This window comes from Kogia breviceps, chromosome 12, assembly GCF_026419965.1.
Source record: "Kogia breviceps isolate mKogBre1 chromosome 12, mKogBre1 haplotype 1, whole genome shotgun sequence".
Lineage (NCBI taxonomy): Eukaryota > Metazoa > Chordata > Mammalia > Artiodactyla > Physeteridae > Kogia > Kogia breviceps.
In genome coordinates, this window is record NC_081321.1 from 2,432,569 (window position 1) to 2,454,150 (window position 21,582).

The 21,582-nt window shown below is 61.5% G+C and overlaps 1 protein-coding gene across 2 annotated transcripts in view; it reads right to left on the reverse strand.

Moving 5' to 3' along the window:
• Positions 1-460: 460 nt before the first annotated feature.
• Positions 461-21,582, reverse strand: part of B4GALNT3 (beta-1,4-N-acetyl-galactosaminyltransferase 3) — a 94,738-nt gene continuing 73,616 nt past the window's right edge. Inside the window, exons 4-20 of one of the 2 annotated variants that reach the window (XM_059081326.2) lie at positions 15,756-15,851; positions 15,301-15,391; positions 14,830-14,930; positions 14,321-14,388; positions 12,980-13,058; positions 12,795-12,861; positions 11,110-11,253; positions 10,231-10,340; positions 9,448-9,548; positions 9,161-9,222; positions 7,864-8,665; positions 6,570-6,889; positions 5,708-5,861; positions 5,419-5,491; positions 4,901-5,054; positions 4,258-4,384; positions 461-2,492 (exon numbers count right to left, since the gene is read on the reverse strand). In XM_059081326.2, the coding sequence (XP_058937309.1) occupies positions 2,384-2,492; positions 4,258-4,384; positions 4,901-5,054; positions 5,419-5,491; positions 5,708-5,861; positions 6,570-6,889; positions 7,864-8,665; positions 9,161-9,222; positions 9,448-9,548; positions 10,231-10,340; positions 11,110-11,253; positions 12,795-12,861; positions 12,980-13,058; positions 14,321-14,388; positions 14,830-14,930; positions 15,301-15,391; positions 15,756-15,851 (2,658 nt within the window). In that variant the 3' untranslated portion in view covers positions 461-2,383. Of the gene's footprint in view, positions 2,493-4,257; positions 4,385-4,900; positions 5,055-5,418; positions 5,492-5,707; positions 5,862-6,569; positions 6,890-7,863; positions 8,669-9,160; positions 9,223-9,447; positions 9,549-10,230; positions 10,341-11,109; positions 11,254-12,794; positions 12,862-12,979; positions 13,059-14,320; positions 14,389-14,829; positions 14,931-15,300; positions 15,392-15,755; positions 15,852-21,582 lie in introns of both variants that reach the window. The other variant, XM_067008527.1, reaches the window with a different exon arrangement.

The following is a 21,582-nucleotide window of genomic DNA, read 5'->3' on the forward strand; positions in this document are numbered from 1 at the left end:
CGCGGGCTTAGTTGCTCCGTGGCATGTGGGATCTTAGTTCCCTGACCAGGGATCGAACCCACGTCCCCTGCGTTGCAAGGTGGATTCTTAACCACTGGACCACCCAGGAAGTCCCTATCTGCTCTTTTAGAATAAGCCACACCTCAGTTTCTCTCCACTGTTTACCCAACCATCCTGTGTCCACCATCCTTTCTCATCTGAAACCACCAAGCTCCGCGAATCTAGCGCTCAGAAAATGCTCCTCAGACAGGAACCGGGTGCGCCCCTTCGAGTAAACCACAGCCCAGGGAAAGCTGACCCCCCCACCACCACCACCAGGCGGTGAAGGGTGGAGGGTGGTGTGGAGGGTCCCTGGCACGTCCATCAGAGGCCTGACAGCTGCAGGACGGCGACGTGAACCCTGGGCCCACCCCTCCCCCACCCTGATGGGAAAGAGGAAAACATGAGAGCGTTTTGTTTTCTGAGAAGACGCTGTATTCAATGCTTTCCCTCCCCCCACCCTACACATTTCCCTACAGAGTAGGGGCCGTGCCAGGCCCTCTCCATTAAGGCAGGCGGTGTGGAGGTAACGAACATCAAACACAAGGCACTGGCTGGGGCAGAGGGGGTGATGGATCAGGCAGGGGAGGCTGGGCGGGCTCCTGTCGTCAGGAGGGGTGAAGCGGGAGGGCTGTCTGGGTAGATTCGGGCCCTGCAGGGCGATGCCCAGGGATGAGAGTGGCCCCAGAAAGAAAGCTGGCACCCCAGCCAGCCAACTGCAGCTCTCGCCTACTCCCTAAAGCCCTTTCCCGAAGGCGCGGAGCCTGAGCAGGGACCATGAAAAGCCACAGCCTGAGGGCAGATACGGCCTCCGTAAACCGTAATCTATGAATTGAGAAGTCTGTGTCCTTCCTGATTTCTTAAGAGGGAGGCAGGGATTCTCTTCCACCTCCAGAAGGTTCTCGAGGGGCTCCATTCTCCCATATGCCAAGTTCATGCTCTGGTGAATGCAGGGCCCACCAAGCAGACCCTACAGCTCCCTGTGCTGTGACTTGGACCCTGCCACAGCGCAGAGCCTGGGCCCGGCTGGCTGGCCCCCCGGGCCCTGCTGCACCTCCCCCCACGCCCTTCCTCACAGACACCGGGCTTCGAGATGCAGTGTCCCATGCACCAGTGGTGGACCAGAGTAGCGGCAGAGACAGCAGCAGTAGAAAAATCCCCAGCCACGAAGGCGTCTGGGATCATTAGTGCAAGATAAGTGCGTGATCGTAGGTGACAGAGAGGGTGCCCCAGACTACGAGGGTCAAGGGCTTCTGTGTTCCCTGAAATGGCTTCACCTGTCGTCCTCCGGCCCTGCTCCCTTCCACGTGAGGAAGGAGTTCGGAGCGATGCCCTCGCCCCCCCCGACCTCCCCCCACCCCCGGGGTCCCCGTTTCCCAGTTCACAGGGTCTTCCTCCCCGTCTGTCTTCCCCACCGGCCGGCCCCGCCCAGAGGCCGTCTCTGCAGGAGGGAGCTGGGCCGTGAGGACTCGAGCTTCCCTTCTCATCCCTTCCCGCTGGACCCCACCCCTCCTCTCAGCCTCTCCCGGCTCTGCTTCACGTGGTCCCCAAGGCCCAGCCCACAGGCCGCCGGGACAGAAAGGGGCTTCTCGTCCCTGCCTTCCCCACCTTGCCAGGATGCACGGCCGATTCACCCGACACCAGGGGGCTAGGAGCTCCCTGCCCATCGGCTCCCCGGCCCCCAGCCCCCCCGTGGCACCGGGAAGAGGGGCCGGTCTGGAGTTAGTGCCACCTGGAGGGTAAGGTTAATGCCCTAATCGGTGGCCACCTGGGAGAGATATGCTGTCCTGGAGCCACATGCCTGCGGGAGGGCTGAGGCCGGCTCCTCGGCTACAAATCAGCTGTGGGTCAAGGACCGAGGGGCGCGCCTGTGTGTCTGAGGTATGCGGGGCCCCTAAATGCACGACTCTGCCCCTTCACAGTCAGTGCTGGCTCTGGGCAGTTACAGTTTTGGTTTTCTGTTAAAAAAATAAAAACCCCAATAAAATACGTCCAGGAGGAGAGCTTCCGAGTCCACGACCACTGCCCCCCAACGAGCCCGGGGTGGACGCTGGAAGGGTGGTGTCGCCGAGGCAGGGCTTTCCTTCCGCAACCCGGTGCTGCCGTCCCTCCCGGGAGCTGTGCCGTCTCTTTCCTGGCCCCGGAGGCCCAGAGGCGGGGAGGGGCCTTGGCCTCCTCCCACGGAGGACGGCTGCTGGCACAGGGGGTGTCGGCTCGGAGGCCCCTCGGGCCCAGCGCGGCCCCTGCTCCCCTCCCTCTCCCCCTCCGGCAGCAAGTGGGTACTGGCCAGGCCACCGTGGTGCAGGGGCCGGAAGCGGTGGGTCCAGCGGGCCACCCCTGGGGCTTATGGCGTCTTCATCTGGCGGCGGTTCCACATGCCTCGCTTGGAATGGAAGTGATGGAAGAAATTCCGGAGGGAGAGACGCTCCACTTCCAGGCCTGCTTGGAGGATCCTGGGTGGGAAGGGGCAGGATGAACAACAGGTGCACAGAGGCGGGGGTGGGGAGGGGGCCCCGGAGGAGCCTGCCTTCCACGTCTCCGCCGGGCCCTGTCCCTGTCACCCTCTGGCTACTCCCCACGGGGCAGGGGAGCGGGTGGGGCGTGCAAAGAGCGCCAAAGGGCCTGGGCTGGAAGCCCAGCTGCGGACCTCTGAGGCATGGCGTCCTTCAGAGCCTCTCCCTCTAGAAAGGATAACGACAGGCTGGGTACGGTGAGGGTGAGGTGAGGACCAGTGATGATGGAGGCGGTGGGGGGGCAGGGTGGGAGGTGGAGGACACAGAGCAGACCCCTCCCATCCCTCCCCACCCCCCTTCCATAGGCACGGCCTATTGGGAGGCCTGTGCTTCCAGCAGGTGGAAATAACTGGAATTTGGAGCCGTTGCTCTCTCCTCGGGCTTCAGAGGAGGCAGGGAGGTCCAGAACTGGTCGAGGTCTGCCTCTTCGCAGCGGTGGAGGTAACACCAGCCTAGGCTTCTGTCCGCCTTGGGGTCTGACTGACAGAGTTTTACGGGAGCTGCGTCATCTAATACAAGCTCCCTCACCCTCCCTCCCTTGCACCTTGCATTCCCTTAGTCTTGTCACCTTCCCTCCTGCCTGCTCTCTAGGGAAAAAACACACAGACTGGGTTGTTAAGCCTCCAACAGTCATGGCTGTGAGATTTGGGGCAAGTTGTTAACTTCTCCCCAAGGCTCAGTTTTCTCATCTGGGGAACGGAGACAATCACACCTACCTCGCAGAGGTCTGGGCAGGAATAAAGGAGGTGATGGATGTAAATCGCCTGCCAAGCACAGGCGCCCAGTGATTGGTGGGTGAGGAAGCGCCCTGTCTCTCGGGAAGAAGAGCGTATCTTCCCTGTCAAGGTCCCCTCTCCCCCGGAGCCCCTGACCTTGCCTGTCCGCCTTCTCTGGGCACTGTTCCAGCAATTACACCCTTTCTCTCTTGGATTTTTCCCCTCTCCCTCCTGTGCCCCCACCCCTTAAGCTCACATCTCAAGGGATCATCTGCCTTCTCTCCCCTTCTCTTGGCAATAAATCCTTGAAGGAGGTATCTCAGACTACGCCTCCACTTCCCCACCACCCACACGCTCTGAAATCCCCTCACCCTGGGGTCCCACCAGCCCGCTCTCTGCTGCGACACCTCCTTCCCACCCACTCCCCTGGGGTCCCACCAGCCCGCTCTCTGCTGCGACACCTCCTTCCCACCCACTCCCGGCCGTGGCTGCTCCTGCCTCTTCTTGACACACCACAGACCCTGTCCTCTCCCCCCAAACTCCCTTCTGCCAGGTTCCAGGGACCCAGAACCTCCTGGATACCTGTTGCCCTTTAATGGTCCACACTGGCTCTTTTCCTGACCCTCTGCCGGATCTCTCATCCACCGCCACCAGCTCAGCCTCCTGCCCAGCCGCGTTCTCCCGAGTGGGCAGGTGGGAGCCTTCCCGGGAACAGTACCATTCACATCCACACAGCTCGGAGTCTGTGTTCTTCCGGCTGACCGTCCGCCAGGCACCCGCCACACCCACCCTGTGACACTGGCAGAGGCACCCGCCACACCCACCCTGTGACACTGGCAGAGGCAGTATCCCCTCCAACAGATCCAGTCTCAGCGAGGGAAGGAATCTGACCCCCAAGAGACGGTGCTGGGCCTGGGGGCGGATCGAGCCCCGCCCCCGTCCCAGGGCCCCTCCCCCAGGGCTCTCAGGTGCCCTCGCCCCGCATTCACCTGTCCAACAGCTCCCAGTCCTCCCCACCCCAGCGGTCCCGGAACTCCTCGGTGTTCATGCCCCCGATCCTGTCCAGGTCTGACTTGTAGATGCCGAGCAGCCCAAATCCATTCACCTCCCAGTAGCCTGTGGACAGACAAGCCCCAGGTGAGCTGAACCAGGGCCAGGAGGAGAGAAGGCTGAGGCCGGAAACTCTCATCTGAACGAGCCCCTTGCCTATTTGTGGGGGAAGCCCCCCGAGCTGAGGTTCCGGGTCCAGGGAAGGTAGCAGTCCTACCAGGGAGGGACCAAGGGCTGGGGACGGCCCTACAGGAGGCTCTGGCGGCAGCAGCCCCCGGGGCACAGCCTCGCTGCGCTCCCTCTCCAGGTGCGGAATCTTCCTCCCACCTCTGCTTCCTCACACAGCACGGCCGGCTGCCGGCTGGCACATAGTAAGTGCTTAATAAAGGTCTGATTAACAAAAGAAGGGGAAGATGAGGCGGGAAAAGTTGGCTGCTCGGCCCTGGGCGCACTTCTCTGTGGCCTGTCCGGGGGAGCGTGGGGGACGGGTGCTGCCGCTGCAGACATGACTGCTTCCAGCTCTGGGCTAGGAAGCAAGGCGGAGAGGCCTTTCCTGCCCTCCCCGGCCCGGGACAGGCTCACCCTCAGGCCACCGGGGAGTGGCCCCGCACTGCAGCCTCATGACCATGGGCGCGAAGGCCATCTTGCCCTCCACGCAGTGCTTCCGGATGGTGTCGATGATTCCAGCTGGGAAGTGGATGTGCAGGTCACAGAGGAAGATGATGCTGTGCGGGTCCTGGGGACACAGAGGCGGGAGGGTCAGCGGCCCCTACAGACCGCGGCGAGGAGGCCAGGCCGCTCCCGAGGACAGTCCTCAGGCCCTTTCCCACTTCAGCGACTGACGAGCTGGCGTGAGACAAACTGTTGGACGGCTTTCCACGGTACCGGGCAGCAGGGCACAGTTCTCACCATCGGAGAGGGGATCCCGACCCCTCCCCGACCTTTCACGGCCTCCGAGGACCCCGCGTGAACGCTCCCACCCCGGTACCGGCCCTGCGGCGGAGCAGAGAGGACCCCGTGTCCTCGTCCCTTTCCCCCCGAGGAGCCGGCCGGCCGTGCATCTCTTCAGCGGCCTTAGTCATGTCTCTCGGGCCGCTTACCTTCACCAGGTCCACGCCAGCCTGAAGCCCGGCTGAGCGTTCGAAGTTCCCACGTAGCTTCATGTACTGGTAGCTGCGGGGAGAGCAGAGAGGGGCTGAGCCCCAGGGCCCGGCTGTGGCGGTGCCAGGGGGAAGCCGGCAGGCAGAGAAGAGGTGGTGCGCGCCCCTGCGAGGGGCCTACGGGCGGGCGGGCGCGGCCTCTGGGAAAGGCCGGAGGCCGGGAATCCGGGAAGCTGGCGGGGCTTCAGGAAGAGGCGGTCAGGCCGCGCCCTGCCGAGCACACCCTCACCTCCGCAGCCTGGACCCTCTCAGGGCCATCTCGACGTCCATGTCCTCGCTGCTGTAGTCGGTGATGATGACGTTGAAGTGCGGGTCGCCGGTGACACCGAGCAGGGCCTCCATGTCCCTGATGAATTGCTGCACCCAGCGCGCCTGGTTCTTCACTGCCCGGTGGGGCAGGCGGGGCGGGCGGGGAGAGAGAAGCAGAGGTAACGCAAAGGAGGGCACCTCCGCTCCCGGTTCCTGCGCGCTCAGGAGTCCCAGCAGACTTTTGCTGAGGGTGACACAGCTACGGGAAAGATCGGCAGGGCAGCGGGACACAGAAGGCAGGGGCAGAGCTCACCGTTACCGGGGCCTCTACCCCCCGCCCTGCACAGCCTCCCAGGCAGGGGGGCTCTGTGGGCAGGCCTGGGGCTGGGGCTTGTCACCAGCTCGTCACGGTGACCCTCCTGGGCTCTCACACCCAAACCCGCTGGCTGTCCGTCTTACGGCCGTCCTTCACGTTCTGTCCGGCCCTACGGTTTCACTCCCGTGATGGGCTCCCCTCTCTTGTTATAAAAACCAGCCAGCCTGCCCTCCCTGTCTCCCTGCCCCAGGCCAGCTGTAAAACCCAGGCCAGCAGCCCCGGCTGATTTTCACGTCCAACCCTGCATGCTGGCTCGGTGAGAAGAGCCGCTGGCCTAAGAGTCGGCGTCCTTCCCAGCCCCAGCCCTGACTGCCCACGTGACCTCAGCCTAGTTACTTTTCTGCTATGAGCCCGTTTCCCAGAGCGGCTCCTCCCACAAGCCCTTGTGAAATCACATCGGGGAGCAGAGACCGGCTCACGTGGGGCCCCTGCTCCGCGGACAGCGCCCGCGTGGCCGGAGGCTCACCCGGCACAACGAAGTGGACCACGGCGTGGTGGTTCCAGGAGAAGCCCTGGGGCCAACACAGCTTGGACTCCGGGGCCCGGGCACTCAGGACATGTCTCTGGCGGTCGCGCGGGCTCCACACCAGGCCTTGCAGGTTCCGGGCCTCGGCCTCCTCCCCACCAGCGGCAGCGACGCCCTGCCTGCCACGCGTGGACACGAACTCCGAGAGCCGCACCAGGTGCTGGCCTCGTTCCAGCAGCTCAAGCTCCAGCAGGTAGCGGCCCCCGCGGAGATGGTCCTGACGCTTCTCCACGTTCACGATGCGCCGCAGCTGGTACCTCCTGGCGGAAAGGGTGCGGGGCTTGGGTCGCTCCTCCCGCACGCGGGAGCCAGGCCAGCCGTCGGCAGACCTCGGTCTTTGCCAGCTTTGCCGTTGGCTAACATGCTCGCGCGACACTCACCCGCTCCAGTGAGCACTGCTGCCACCCTTAAAAATGCACCTACTGGGCTCCCCTGGTGGCGCAGCGGTTGAGAATCCGCCTGCTGATGCAGGAGACACGGGTTTGTGCCCTGGTCCGGGAAGATCCCACGTGCCGCGGAGCGACTGAGCCCGTGCGCCACAACTACCGAGCCTGTGCTCTAGAGCCCACGAGCCACAACTACTGAGCCCACGCACCACAACTACTGAAGCCTGTGCGCCTAGAGCCCGGGCTCCGCAACAATAGGCCACGGCAATGAGAAGCCCACGCGCCACGACGAAGGACAGCCCCCGCTCGCGGCAGCCAGAGAAAGCCCGCGCGCAGCCGCAAAGACCTAATGCGGCCGAAATTAAAATTAATTAATTCATTTTGAAAATAAATAAATTTTAAAAAGTAAAAGCGATGAAAATGTTCTGGAATCACATAGCGGTGGCAGCTGCACAACACCCTGAATACACTTAAAAACCACTGAATCGTACACTCGAAAATGGTGAACTGAATGGTATGTGCCTTTTATCTCAACTAGAAAAATGTTGGTGGGCTGAATGAATGAATGAAAGAACAAAGCACTCATCCATGCCTTCTGCCCCCGCCCTCTAGCCCACATCTGGGTCTCCAGGTGTCTTTCTAGCCCCAGTTTTGGCTGTCCCATCTCTTTACCAGCTCCCTCCCTGAGAGCCTTCCCAGGGTTCAGCCCGTGTCCTGGGCCAGGCCCCAGGGATCTCAGACCTTGCCTGATGGTGGGACCGAGACCCGACAGGCACTCATCCTCCCAGGCGCCTGCGGCCAGGGCCCCCCCCGCCCCGTGCCCAGCCCACGAGAGCCCTTTACCTTACCCCCGGCTGCGCTGGTTAAGCTTCTTCAAGAAGACCCGCGTGACCTCGAGCGCCTCCTGCTCGGGAAGCAGCAGGTTGCCAGACGTGTTACAGCTGAGGTCAATCCAGTCGGTCCGCAGGGCTTGGAAGTCGAGGTTGCCGGCACTGAAGGTCTGGTCCCAGTTCACCACCGGGTCCAACATGGACAGGTATTCCAACACCTCACTCACATCCTCCTCCTCCTCCTCTTCCTCCCCCTCGTCCTCTCCCTCTGCTCGTCCTTCCCGGCCGGCAGCTGCCGCCAACGCTTCCTCCTCCTCCTTAGGCCAAGCCCTCCTGGGGTCCAGAGGCTCCATCCGGTCACCCCTTCTCTGCTTTGCAATGTACGACTCAACTTGATTCAGCCACTGGGACTGCCCCAGCGTTTTCCCGGGGCTGCCACCCGCGGGTCTGGGCCTCTTCACTGGAGGCGGGCGCCCTGCTGGGTGTCCCGGGGGCCGCTTGTCAGGATGCCGCGGAGCCTGGTGGGGCTCGGGGTTGGGCTTCCCGGCCTTCTTCTCTGCTGGCTGGGCCGGGATGGCGCCGGTCCTCGCTGGGAAGGGGGCTGTGGAGTTCCGCGTGGGAGAGGGCACCGCCAGGCCCTCCTGGGGCCAAGCCAGAAGTCTCCGCAGGCTTCGGAGGCGGCGGCTGGTGGCGTCCTGCCCGGGGGCCGTCGGGGGCCCTTGCTTCCCCTCCGGTGTCCTGGCGTTCTGGCCGTCAGGGGCAGGGGTGTCCTCTGCCGCTTCTCCGTACTGGGATTCTTCTAGAAGCCCTTCCTCGGAGCCTGCTGTCAACAACAACCGTCCCTCGTGTGGGGTTTCAACCTCTCCCCAACAAGACCCACAAGACGGCTGAGGACCGGTGGGTGAGCCAGCGGGGGTCCCTGGTGGGGCCTGCACTGGGCCCGGGGTGAGTTACTCAACCTCAGCGAAAGCCAGGGTCTCCGTCTTCCATAGGGTTGTTGTCAAGAGTGAGTGACACGAAGGACAGAAAGCACTTAGCCGGGGCCTGGCACATGCAGGGACCCAGCAGACAGCCCCGCTTAGTTCCCCAGTACTGCGAGGAGAGAGGCCACGGGAAGACGGTGCTTCTGCAGAGCAGAGCTTCCCGAATGATGGGCCGTGGCAGCGAGGGGAGAAGGGCTCCTCCCCCCACCCTTGGGGCTGGAGGAAGGGCTGTGGGGTTTGCATTCTAAGCTCCTGCGGGGGGAGGGGGCGGCTGGCACAGTCTGGACTGTCACCCTCCGGCCTGGCCTGGAAGCTCGGCTGTCACTCTGTACCTCGCTGCTCTGGCCCTTGCTTCGGAGGCTGGTCAATCTTGATGTAGTCCTGAAAGTTGAGCCTGCAAGAGAGAGGGAGGCTGGCATGGGCACCCTGCAGGCCGTGGCGGGGGCGGGAGGGCGGCCTGAGGTCACAGCCAGCCCGGGGCTGCAGGGGGAAGGCTGCGTGTGTGTGCACACGTGCTTGTCTGAAGCACCCAGGACGCGCCAAGGCTCCTTGGTGGAGGGTCTCCGTGGCCCGTCCGGTCCAGGCAGCCCTCCCGGCTCCTGCCCCACCAGTGTCTCACCGGTCCTGGTAGTACGAGTTCTCCTGGTAGAAGCACTTATTATGGGTCTCCATGTGGCTCAGCCGTGTGTAGTCATTGGGGTAGACAAAGGACAGGTGAACCTGGAGGTGGAGAGCAGGGCTGCTGTGGATGCAGCATCTGGATTCCACCCTACCCTTGACGTGCCCTCTCCCGGGCTCTGGACTGAACGTGCGCGAGTCAAGCTCCCCGTGTGCACGTCCCCGTCTCCTGCCCCGGCTCGTTCTCCGCAGCTGCAGCCGAGGCCACCCCCCCCCCCGCCCCTCCTGCGGCCTTTCCCTCTCCTGCCACCTCCCACAGGTCCGAGACGAGCCCTGTTACTCCCTGCACTGTCTTTTGCCCCCTTTCAACACAGCTCGAGGCCTCGGCCACCAAAAGCCTTCTCAGCCCTGGCCCACGGCTGTCCCCAGCCTCTCCCACCATCACCTCTGGACCTGGGGGCGCAGCGGGGTCCTGCCCCTGGGGCTTCCGTGCGGGCTAGGGGTTCTCTAAAGCGGAGCTTCACCTCATCAGCGCCTTGTCTATAAGTTTAATACTGCCACCCTCGGGGCAGAGGGTGGGAGGCCTCAGCCAGCCCCTTCCCTGCACGGCTCCGGGTTCCGCAGGGCAGCCCATCTGGGCCGGGCACAGCGAAATGCTGGTTCTCTGGGCCCCAGGAGGCATCCAGCCCACTGGCGTGGGGAGGAGGGGCCGGCCTCTGCAGTCCCGGCCACGGGCAGCGAGCCCCCTCCCACGCCTGTCCTCGCCGCCCGGCCCGAGACTTACAAACCGGAGTCCCTGGTAGCGCTGCAGACGAAGCCCGTCCACCAGGTAGCTGGGCTTGTAGGGACAGTCGGGCAGGACGCGGCGGAGCTGGGACTTGGGGATCAGGGGCACTGGGACAGAAGGCGGGGGGGTGAGGTTGAGTGAGGGAGCCTGAAACAGGCTGGCTCACAGCCACAGAGCCTCCCGGCTGCGGGGCGAGGGCTGGATCTGCGGCCCCGAGCCCACACATTTCTGTATTCACTCGTGGCAGCATCCAGCCCGGCAGCTGAGGCCACCAAGCGGAGGCTGCCACCACTCTTGGGGGTGGCGGTGGATTCCAGGGGCAGCTCGGGGCAGAGAGCTCGCACGCGGCACCTGATTCGAGGCACGGGACAGGGCTGGGATCGCTGTCCAGGGCCAGTCTCAGAGCAGGTTTAGAAACTCCCAGTGAGGCCAAGAAGCCTCCCCCAGTGCAGTGCCAGTAACTGAATTCCCTTGCGGTTGTCATGGCGGGGTCGGGGGACAGGTCTGGAAGGGGACACTTTGTCGCCTTTTAAAATGTAAACACTCTGGACAGCTTAAGACTCCTACACCTCAGTGGGGACGTACTTCTCTCACTGGACGGCAAGAGCTAGAATCCAAAAAGAAACCGATATACGTGATTGCAGAGGACACACCTGGGTTCTGGCTCTATTTCCTGTCCTGTAATGATTTGCAAAATTGCAAAGTTGTACATCTATATTTTTGTGCCTTTCTGTATGCGTGTTATATTTCATACAAGTAAAAGAAAAGAGTCTCTGACTTGGGGATATCGCGGTAGCACAGAAGCCTCCTCCCCAACATCTGTGGGCCTGGCAGCGCGTGCCCCAGCAGGAGGTCAGGTCCGCGGTGAGGTCGTACCTCGATAGAGGGTGTCCCGCGGGTCGGGCTGCAGCATGTCGGCCAGGGGCTGCTCATCGCTGGGAAGGGGGTCTGGGGAGCCAGCATGGCTGGCTGCTGACTGCGGGACGTGGTCCACATCACCCATCCTCAGGGCTGTCTCGTCTGGGCCCCCGGGGAGGAAAGATCAGAGGACACAGCTGTGACTCCCCGAGAAAGTCAGCCCAGAGGCCAGGTCCCGCCTCCCGGCGGGGCCAGGAGGGGGCCGACTCAGGGCTCCCGCATCCCCAGCCTGGCACAGCGTGGGATGCGCTCGCCCCTGCTTCCCCCCGGCCCTGCCTCCACAACCTGTGCTCTCCCTCGGACCCCCTCCGCCAGCCCCAGGGCCAGCACGCACCACGGTTTTGTGTGAGCTGGAAAAAGCCACCTCTCCCTCAAAAGGTTTTAACTGCTCTCTGCTGGAAATTCATTATTAGAAGTCTGTTTATTTAACAAACACACGAAGGGCACTTACTAAATAATACGCCAGGAGCTGACCCAAGCATCTTACAAATATCAACGCATTTAATCCTCAGAGCTGCTGTAGCTTATGTACTATTATTATCATTCCTACTTTATAGACAAGGAACTTGGGCAAAGGGAAGTGAAGTCACGAGCCTGAGATCACACAAAGCTGAGTGAAGCCAGGCCGTATGTCTCAGCCTCTCCAGCAGACAAGCCCACGCCCACCAAGCAGGGAGCCCCTAGGCTTCCAGCACCCACTCCTCGCCTCCCTCTGGGGGCCTGGTGTTCAAGACTACTTGTCCCCTATCGGACCAGCCCGGGGGGCTGGCTGCCTGTCTCTGCTCTCTGCCTCCTGAGATCATCTGCCTTGGCCCCAGATAAGAGCTCGGTTACCTCTGGCCCATCTCACTGGTCTCTTACCTGAATTTGCCTCGGGCTTCCTTTTTCTTGGCTCACACTCAATCTATGGATTCCAACCTCCCTTCTTCTTCTGGCACCAACTGGCCCTTCTGCCCTGACCTCCGGCTTCGGTCACCGGCAGCCTCCCCCGACCCCTCGCCCCTTCCTCACCGCTGCCCTCTCCTGTGAACCAGACCTTCCGTTCCGCTCTCCATGCTGCCCTCCGCGCATACTCCTCGCACCGTCCTCTCCGTTCTCCCCCAGACCCACCTTCCCTTCCTCGCCAGGGCTTCTGCTCTGCCCGCTCCTCCTATACCTGGGCCCACACGGCCCGCCTGCCGGTGGCGACTTCTCAGTGGGGCCTCCAGGCAGGGGGAACTCATAAGCAACAACAAGTATACCCGGGGAGTTCACTGACTGCAGCCTGAGAGAGGTGAGAACGCTTTCTCTCCTCTGGCCACAGCCGTGCCAGAACCATGGCGGCTCATCTGCAAAATAGGGACGGGCCTCCCTCAGAGGCTTTTCATCTGGAGTGAGCGTCTTGGTCTCTGGGTCCCCTTGAAATCACACAGACAACACCGTGTGGAGGCGGACGGGCGTTTTTCTGGGGCGAGGGCTCAGAGAGGTTCCAGAAGGCGCTCACAGGTCACCGACCCCCCGGGAGCTAAGGACCTCTGACCGCAGCGTCCCTTCAGGCTCTGCTCCTTGGTCCGGACCCTCCACACCTCGTTCCAAGCAGCCCTCCCGGCCCCCACAAGCCAGCCACACCTCGGCCCACCCCCAGGCCGGGGCAGGACACTCACTTGTGAAGAGGGACAGGGAAGCGGAGTCAATGATGCTGAACTTGGCCCCGGGGTCATTCCGTCGCCACTGGGAGAGGAGAGAGGGTGGACGCGGCAGGTTGGAGGTGGCTGATTTGGAACAGGGCTCAAGGGCCTGGTCAGAGGGACGGCCAGGCACAGAGGCAGAGGGGACCTCGGGGGCTCACCGCAACTTCCACGTGGTCGGTGCCCTGGTCGTTCTGCTTGTGTAGCACCTCGAAGTAGTACCTGCGGGCGGCTGACAGGCTGGCAGGAGAGGGCAGGGAACAGGGGGCTGTCTCCCGGGCCCCCACGCCACCTGAGCCCACTCCCAACGCCACACATGCCCCGTCCCTCCCTCCCTGCTCCTGGTCCCAGGGACCTGCTGGCGAGCGTCTGAGTCACAACCCCCATCACCGCTTACTGACAGGGCAGCCTCAGTCTTCCCTCCTGTGAGATGGGATAACAACAGCACTAACCTCCCAGGATACTCAGCTCTCTGTTAACCCTCAGAGAACTGTTCCTGTGTGGAGGCACCGTGCTAAGTGCTTTATACACGTGAACTCACGTAATCCCTGTTTGCAGATAAGAACCCCGAGGCGCAGGAAATTTGGGTAATTTGCCCAAAGTCCCCAGGTAATAAGGGGCGCAGTTGGGGTTTGGACCCTGGCAGTCTGACTTCAGATAGAGCCCTGGGGCTTCCCTGGTGGCGCAGTGGTTGAGAGCCCGCCTGCCGATGCAGGGGACGCGGGTTCGTGCCCCGGTCCGGGAGGATCCCACGTGCCGCGGAGCGGCTGGGCCCGTGAGCCGTGGCCGCTGCGCCTGCGCGTCCGGAGCCTGTGCTCCTCAACGGGAGAGGCCACAGCAGTGAGAGGCCCGCGTACCGCAAAAAAATAAAACAAATAAAAAGTGTCATGATAGAGCCCTCGACCTCGGCTGCTGTGCTGAGTCACACGGGAAGTGGGACCTCGGGGGCTGGCACGGTCAGTGCGGTCAGCGCTCTGCAAGCTGTACGGTCTCACCACCGTCAACACCAGCAACGGCACCTTCAAGCCAACACGTGTTCGCGCCGGTGTCTGCGGGCCACCAGGTGGCGCTCTGGGGCGGGGCTAGTTCCCATCCCAGCCACTCCAGGCCTCCCCTCCAGCCCGCCCAGGGACCCCCGCCATTCCGAACTTTCTGCGGCTCAGAGAGAGCAGCGGCGGTCCAGCTGTGGACCCTGCAGGGATGGAGAAAACGGGCAAGCGAGGCCGGGGAGAAAGGAGACCCATTCTGTTTCCCAGTCCGGAGTGCTACTGGACAGCTGTGTGACCCTCATTAAGTCACAGCCCTCTCTGGGCCTCAGTTCCTCACCTGTAAAGTGAGGAAGGACGGGCCAGATGGTCTCTCATCCAAGACTCGGTTAACCTGAATGCACGTGGCCCTGGCTCGCTGAACCTCTGTGATGGGGCGGGGGGTGCGGGGGGGACGTGCCCCCGCCCTGAGCTGGCCTCTCGGCACCTGACGGAGGTGCCACGCTCCCTACTCACCTCACTGGCTTGGATATTTGACTCCGAAATTTCCCGAACTCTCCAGGGGCAGTCCACTCTTTTCCAGTCTGGAGGCGTGGGGAGCAAGGGGAGAGAAGGGCGGACACCAAGGCAAAGTATGGAGGGTGGGAAGTGGTGAGTGAGGAGACAGACAAGGAGAGAGGAGGAAAGTTGGGGGAGGGGAGATGGGGAGGGTGGAAGGGGGCGCGGGACCGCGAGGGAAGTAACTCCCCTTCCTCGCACGCCCCTCCCCCAGCAGCCCGCGCCCACCGCGTGAATCCTCAGCATCAGGACCAGAGCACCCAGGATCGGTGGGGCCCAGTCCTGAGTCTTCCGGGGGTCTGTTCCCGGCCACACCCAGTCCATCCCTCTGTAAGGTGGGAGGCAACGGGGGAGAATGCTGCTTCTCATGCCTCTTCCCTGGCTGTCACACCGGACTGTCCTGATGGAGGCAGGTGACCTTGCTCCTGGGGTCAGTGGGAGGGCCCATGGGGCCGTGGGGCCCCTACCTTGCCGACGCTGGCCAGCAGCTGCAGGCCTGAGACCTGGTCGTCACGGCTCAGCCAGAATTCCGCGTTGTCGTCGGCGGCGATGGCAAACTGGACCTCCCCTGGGCATCAGGGCAGTTTCCAGGTGAGAGCAGGACGGGCCTCCACAGAGCGGGCTCTCATGTCTCAGGCTAAAGCCTCTTTGGGGGCTTGCTGCTGGGCTCCCCTCTTTGTAAAGTGGGGGCCTCTACACCCTGGGAGACCCCGTGGAGATGGAGACTTACAGGGAGGGACAAGCTAGTTCCAGACCCTTCGAATCAGGGCGTGAAGTGGCCGCCTGGGGGCCTGCGTGAGGCCTCACCACGTCCAAACTCCCCCCCTACCCCGAGGGTGGGCTAACAGGGTCCAGCTGACCCAGGGCAGGCGATGTGCTCCGGGCACCCTGAGAACTCGGGCGGGAAGGGAAAGAGAGGGATCCGGGGCTGGCCTCACCGTCGGCGAAGGGGTGCAGGTAGCCAAAGATGCGGAGGCCATAGTTGGTCCACTTGGGGGACACGGCCAGCTTCCTCAGGGTCGTGCGGATCTGTGCCAGGAAACCAGAGGAGAATCATTACCCATAAGAGGGAAGAGGGAAATGAAGAGGTTGGTCCGCTCAGGGCTGGTGGGAGGACGAGGAGGGAGTGAGGCAGGCGGGGCCCGGGAGGCTCCCACTTGCTTCTTTAGCCAGGTGACCTCGAACAGTGCCCAGCCCCACAACTGTATGTGGCGGCCTCCCGAGTAAACTATATTTGCCAAGGAAATCCCTGGGAAGGGAACAAGGGAGACACCGTGGGCGCTAGAAGGGGGTCCACGGGATAAAGGAAAGGAAACGAACCAGAAAAAAAGCAAGGGAAGATGAGGAAGACAGAAGCCCGGTGCAGGAGGGGAGCGGGGGAGGAGGCACTCACGTGTGGGTACAGGGGGAAGTGGAGGTCCCTCCGCAGCTGCTGCATGGAGCTGCCGCACCAGTCTTCAAACACGTGCAGGTTGACGCGGCCCCGGAACTGCACGGGGCAGGGACGGGGTGTGAGCGTGAGATGGGGCTGGCCTTCAGCCCTGGCCCGAGCGCTCCTTACTATTGAAGGTCATGGTCCACGCCAGTCCCATCCCCATCCTTGGCACCCACGGCTGCCCGGGGAACCTCATCCCCGTGGCCTGGCCCTGAGGCCTGGGGCTGTTTTCCTGTCCTTGCACGTGTCCACACGCCCACATGCGTGTCCACGCACATACACACACTCCCGGCTCTTTCCATGCAGGAAGTGGGCTGGTCTGCATCCCCCAGGCAGGGTGGGTAACAGCCAGGACAGAATGGCAGGAGGGAGGTGCCGGGCTGGGCTTTCGGCCGGACCCGCTCTCCCTCCCCTACCGCCTCATACGAGGACACCCGCACAGCTGTCTGGGTGAAACCTCATCCGCTGGCTGCCCTCGCGGGGAAGCAGCCGGCAAAGCTGCAGGAGGGCTGGGGGCCCCAGCGGCAGAAGGGCTCTGACGGCTCTCCTGGCGGCTCAGAGCCACATGCTGCCCGGGCCTCTGCCGGGATGCCCACCGGTGCCTGGGCCTTCGGGGCGGCCCTGGGAAGGTAGGAGCCTTCCCTCCTCGGCTGTGGGGCTGGAGGCCTGGAGCACGGGGCCCCCCTCGGAGGGGAGGGGAGGGCAGGGCAAGGGCAGCAGCCGGGACCCTGAGTGGGCGGAAGGGTGGGGAGTTGGAGAGGGGAGGGGGTGGGGATAGGGTCCCAAATCATCCTGACAAAGGGCTTCAGATCACCCCAGCTCAGCCCTTCCCCACTCCCCGCACCCCTCCCCGGCTTAATCTCCAGGTTGCGGGAGGTGGGCCCCAATCGGGCCACACAAACGGGCCAAGCCCTTCCCTCCCATCAGATATCAAAATCCGAGCCGCCCTTAAGGAAGACAGAGGAGGAAGGGACACCCAGACTGGAAGGCCAGAGAGAAGGGCTTCAGCAAGAGATCCGCAGGGAGGGATGACGGAGGAGAGAAGGGGCCGGGGAGAGCCCCCTGACACGACTGTCCCCTCCCCACCAGAGAGCCCGTCACCCCATCCCCTCAGCAGCTTGGCTCTTCCTGGGACCGTGGGTAGCAGCCCTCGCTCCCCATGATATGAGTGGGGGGCCGGGATGGGTGGGAGAGGGAATGTGGGCTGGGTAGGTGGGGGGCGGGCTAGGGCTTCTCGGAACGAAAGAATGGGGACATTGTGCTACTTCTGGGGAAATTCCTAAGTCCCGTTTACAAGACTCAGTTGTCTCCTCCATGCCCCTCCCGGGAGACTCTGAGTCCACAGCAAACTGGGGGGGCACACGCCCCCAGAAGTCTGCTGTGCTCAGCCAGGAGGCCAGAGGCTACAAGGCCTTGCGCAGGGAAAGGAGGAAGGAACTGGGCTAGCCCCCCCCCCCACCTGCCCCGCAGGGCCCTGTTTACGTAGCAGCAGAGCCTGAGATGCTGCTGCGGGGAAACTCAGGCAGGGGGAGGGCTGGCCACATCCCCAGGGGCTGGGCCCTGACTCAGCCCCGAGCCAGCCCTCCAGCCATGCCCCGCCTGCCCTCAGGCTGTAGGAGGGGACGGACACCATCCCCGAGGCACCAGTGGGCACCTTCTTCCTCCCCAGGCCCTGACTGGTGACCCTCCCCGCAGGGCCCGTGTCCCTCCAAGCTTTGGAGACTCGTGTCAGGCAGGGACGGGGACTCTGGCTTGTCAGCACTGCCCTCTGCCCCCCTCTCCACTGTCCAGCAGAGCTAAGGCCCAGGGAAGAGCACTGGTCACCCCCATGCCCAGAACACGTCCACGGCCAAAGACGGATGGGAAACCTCCACCTACAAGCAGTGGGGAAAATACCCGTTGAACCCTCTCATTTTATTCTATTTTTTATTTTATTTCTTTCTATTTTTTGGCCACGGCACACGGCACACGGCATCTTAGTTCCCCGACCAGGGATCGAACCCGTGCCCCCTGCAGTGGAAGCGCGGACTCCTAACCACGGGACCACCAGGGAAGTCCCCTGAACCCTCTCATGTTAGAGGTGAGAATACTGAGGCCCAGAGAGGTAAAGTGAGCCCCTAAGGACACACAGCAATGAACCCTGTGGAAGTGGAGGGCTTCGGGGGTGCTCACCCACCACGTCCACTGCCTTCCACCCACCACAGGGTCTCTGCCAGACCCCGCTGGGCTCACAGAGCCTCCCAGCCGGATGGAGGCATCTCCCACCACTGAGTTCTCACACTGCCTGTAGAACTGTCTTTCGAAAGACAGATCCGATCACGCCACTCTACCGCTTCACACCTCCGAGGGTCCCCAGAGGCTTCTGGACCAAACCTCACCCTGCCTTCCCAGCCTCACCTCACCCCACTCCCGGTCATACCTACACCCCAGCGCACACACGCCTCTGTGCCTTTGCAGATGCCGTTTCCTGCTTGGAAGGCCCTTTTCTTTCTTCCCCACCCGGCAAACTCCAGCTCACCCTTCAAGGTTCTTTTCAAATCTCTCTCCCTAGGCTTCTGCAACTTCCCCAGGCAGAGTTCCAGCTCCCTCCCGTGGGTTCCCTGCACATCTCAATGATCTGAGTGAACAAATGCTTGGAGAAGCGAAGTCTGGAACCATATGTTCCTTCATTTACTCTATAAGCACCAAGTGTCTGCTTTGTACCAGTGATGATGCAAAGATTGAAAAGGGGTCCTCAGAGGAGAGAGACGTGCAGAGTAACGAGCCACCTGTGCCAGGGCTACTGCAGAGGCTGAGACGCAGAGGGCACGGAAGCGGGGCGGCCAGGTCCGCCTCCAGGAGGGGTGAGCAGCCCAGTACAGGGGTGAACACAAACCATGCTGCTGCTTGGCCAGCTCGAGACCAGCACACCTGGCTGCACCACGTGACTTCCACCCCGCAGGACAATGAGGTCACCGGTTCCTACACACCGGACTCCCGTTCAGAGTTTCTAGCACTCGAGCTACTCATTTTTTCTTTTTTAATAAACTTATTTATTTTTGGCTGTGTTGGGTCTTCATTGCTGCACATGGGCTTTCTCTAGTTGCAGGAAGCGGGGGCCGCTCGTTGTGGTGGCTTCTCGTGTTGCGGAGCACGGGCTCTAGGCGCCGCGGGCTTCAGTAGTTGTGGCACGTGGGCTCAGCAGTTGTGGCTCGCTGGCCCTAGAGCGCAGGCTCAGTAGTTGTGGCGCACGGGCTTAGCTGCTCCGCGGCATGTGGGATCTTCCCAGATCAGGGCTCGAACCCATGTCCCCTGCATCGGCAGGTGGATTCTCAACCACTGCGCCACCAGGGAAGCCCACCTGAGCTACTCGATTCCTGTTCACACCTGCCCCTTGAGGGAGCTCCCACTGGGAATCCAGGGGTTCCCGGCTCCAAGAGGATAAGAGGTGGCTCTAGATTTGGAGGACAGGGCCCGAGGCCCATCTGGTGAAATTCTGATGGAGGGAATTATCCCCATTGGAACAGATGGTTTGTAATTGAACTGTGGTGTCACTCGTGTCTCCCCACGGTGACGACGTGTAAGATGGTGGTGGTTCAGGGCCCTGAATAAAGGGCAGCCTGAACGGCTCCAAAACCCGTACACAAACGTTCACGGCAGCTTTATTCCCACGAGCCCAAAGCACAGACAACCCAAATACCCACCCATCTATCGAGGATCAGAAAATGTGGTCCATCCACACAGCGGAAGATTATTCAGCAAAAAAATGAACAAAGTTCTGACATACATGCTGCCACGTGGATGGGCCTCGAAAACTTAATGCCAAGTGAGAGAAGCCAGACACAAAAAAAGGCCACGCAGAGTATACGATTCCCTTTATATGAAGTGTCCAGAACAGGCAGGTCTAGAGAGACGGAGTAGATTAGTGCCTGCTGGGGGCTGGGGGCTGGGGGCTGGGGGGTAGTGAAGGGGTGATGGCTAACAGGTGAGGAGTTTCCTTAGTGGTGAGGGAGATGTTCTCAACTGAAAGTGATGGATGCACAACTCTATGAATATACTAAAAGCTACTGAATTCTACACATTAAATGGGTGGATTATACGGTATATGAACTATATCTCAATAAAACTGTTTTGAGAAAAAAGCGGGGGGAGCTGAGAAGGGGAATCGGGGTCCCAGCCCTCCTCTGAGGAGAGAGACACCACCTCACCAAGCCCGCACGACGTCACCCACGGACTGTGACTTGCTTGGATCTGATTCTGCGTCCACCAAATCTCTTTCTTATAATTATTTTGGTCTTCTGGGGGGCACACGGTGAGGAGCAGTGTCTGGTCAGTGGAGCGCACACTGACAGGCAAGTGAAAAAACTGGCACTGAGGTTTGTTAATTAGTGGGGTTTGCTGGTCAGTGTCTTACGATCTGGGCTGACAGGGACAAGTGTTTTGAGAGCAGTTACCCCGTGAAGCCCAGCCCACCAGCCGTCCACTCCCGGTCTGCCAGCGAGTGGACTGACTAGGCCTGCTTCTCCCGAGAGCGTCTGCTGGCCTCGGAGACCCTGAGCTGCCGGCCAAGGGCTGGGGCGGGGAGACGGTCGAGGGAGAGACCTCGGTCAGCCTCCCCGTGTTCCGTCCGTGCTCACCCGCCGGGCAGGGCTGCAGGAGCTACGCCACCTTGGGGGAGTGACCGAGTCAACCCCTCTGGAGCCATCACCAGGAAAGGGCCAACAACAGTGCAACCTGACAGCCCTGACAGCTAGTAGATGTTCAGTAAATGACATGTGTCCTTCACCTGAGCACTTCCTGCTGAAACCGTATGTCAAAAGGCAGGAGACAGGTAAGGAGAGGGGAACCGAGGGGCCCACGACGGGCTGGAGGAGGGGGCACCCCAGCAGCTGGGAGACAGCATGTGCTAGTTATTTAAACATTCAGGGCCTAATTACCCTTGCCGTTAAGATAAGGAGGCTGGATCAGTGATTCCCTGAGGATCCATGAAGACTGTAAGGAGGGTTTTATAAACCACTTTTTTTTTTTCTTTTGGTCACACTGCGTGGCTTGTGGGATCTTAATTCCCCGACCAGGGATTGAATCCCGGCCCTCGGCAGTGAGGGCCCAGAGTCCTAACCACTGGACCGCCAGGGAATTCCCTATAAGTCACTTTTAATAATAAAAGGACAGGACTTCCCTGGTGGCGCAGTGGTTGAGAGTCCACCTGTCGATGCGGGGGACGCGGGTTCGTGCCCCGGTCCGGGAAGATTCCACATGCCGCGGAGCGGCTGGGCCCGTGAGCCGTGGCCGCTGCGCCTGTGCGTCCGGAGCCTGTGCTCCACAACGGGAGAGGCCACAACAGTGAGAGGCCCGCGTACCCCGCCCCCCCAAAAAAAGGAAAAAAAAATAATAATAATAAAAGGACAAAGTCAGTGGAAATCAGGCATTTACCACCAAAAGGCTAGTAAACACACTTACTAAAACATCAACTATTTCTTTAAAAAGTCAATCCTACTTTAATCACTATTTACTATTTGTCACTGCTTTCATGGAGATATATACGTATATACCTCCATCCTTGATTGGCCAAAAAAGGTAAGAAAACTAATGATTAATAAATGCAGAATATTATGTAGTTATAATCTTTCAGAATCATTGGTTCATGAAGAAAAATGATCCCGGGACTCCCCTGGCGGTGCAGTGGTTAGGACTCCGCATTACCACTGCAGGGGGCACGGGTTTGATTCCTGGGGAACTAAGATCCCGAGAGCCGAGGCCAAACATAAATAAATAAATAATCCAACTGTCCTCAAAGGACAGAAGG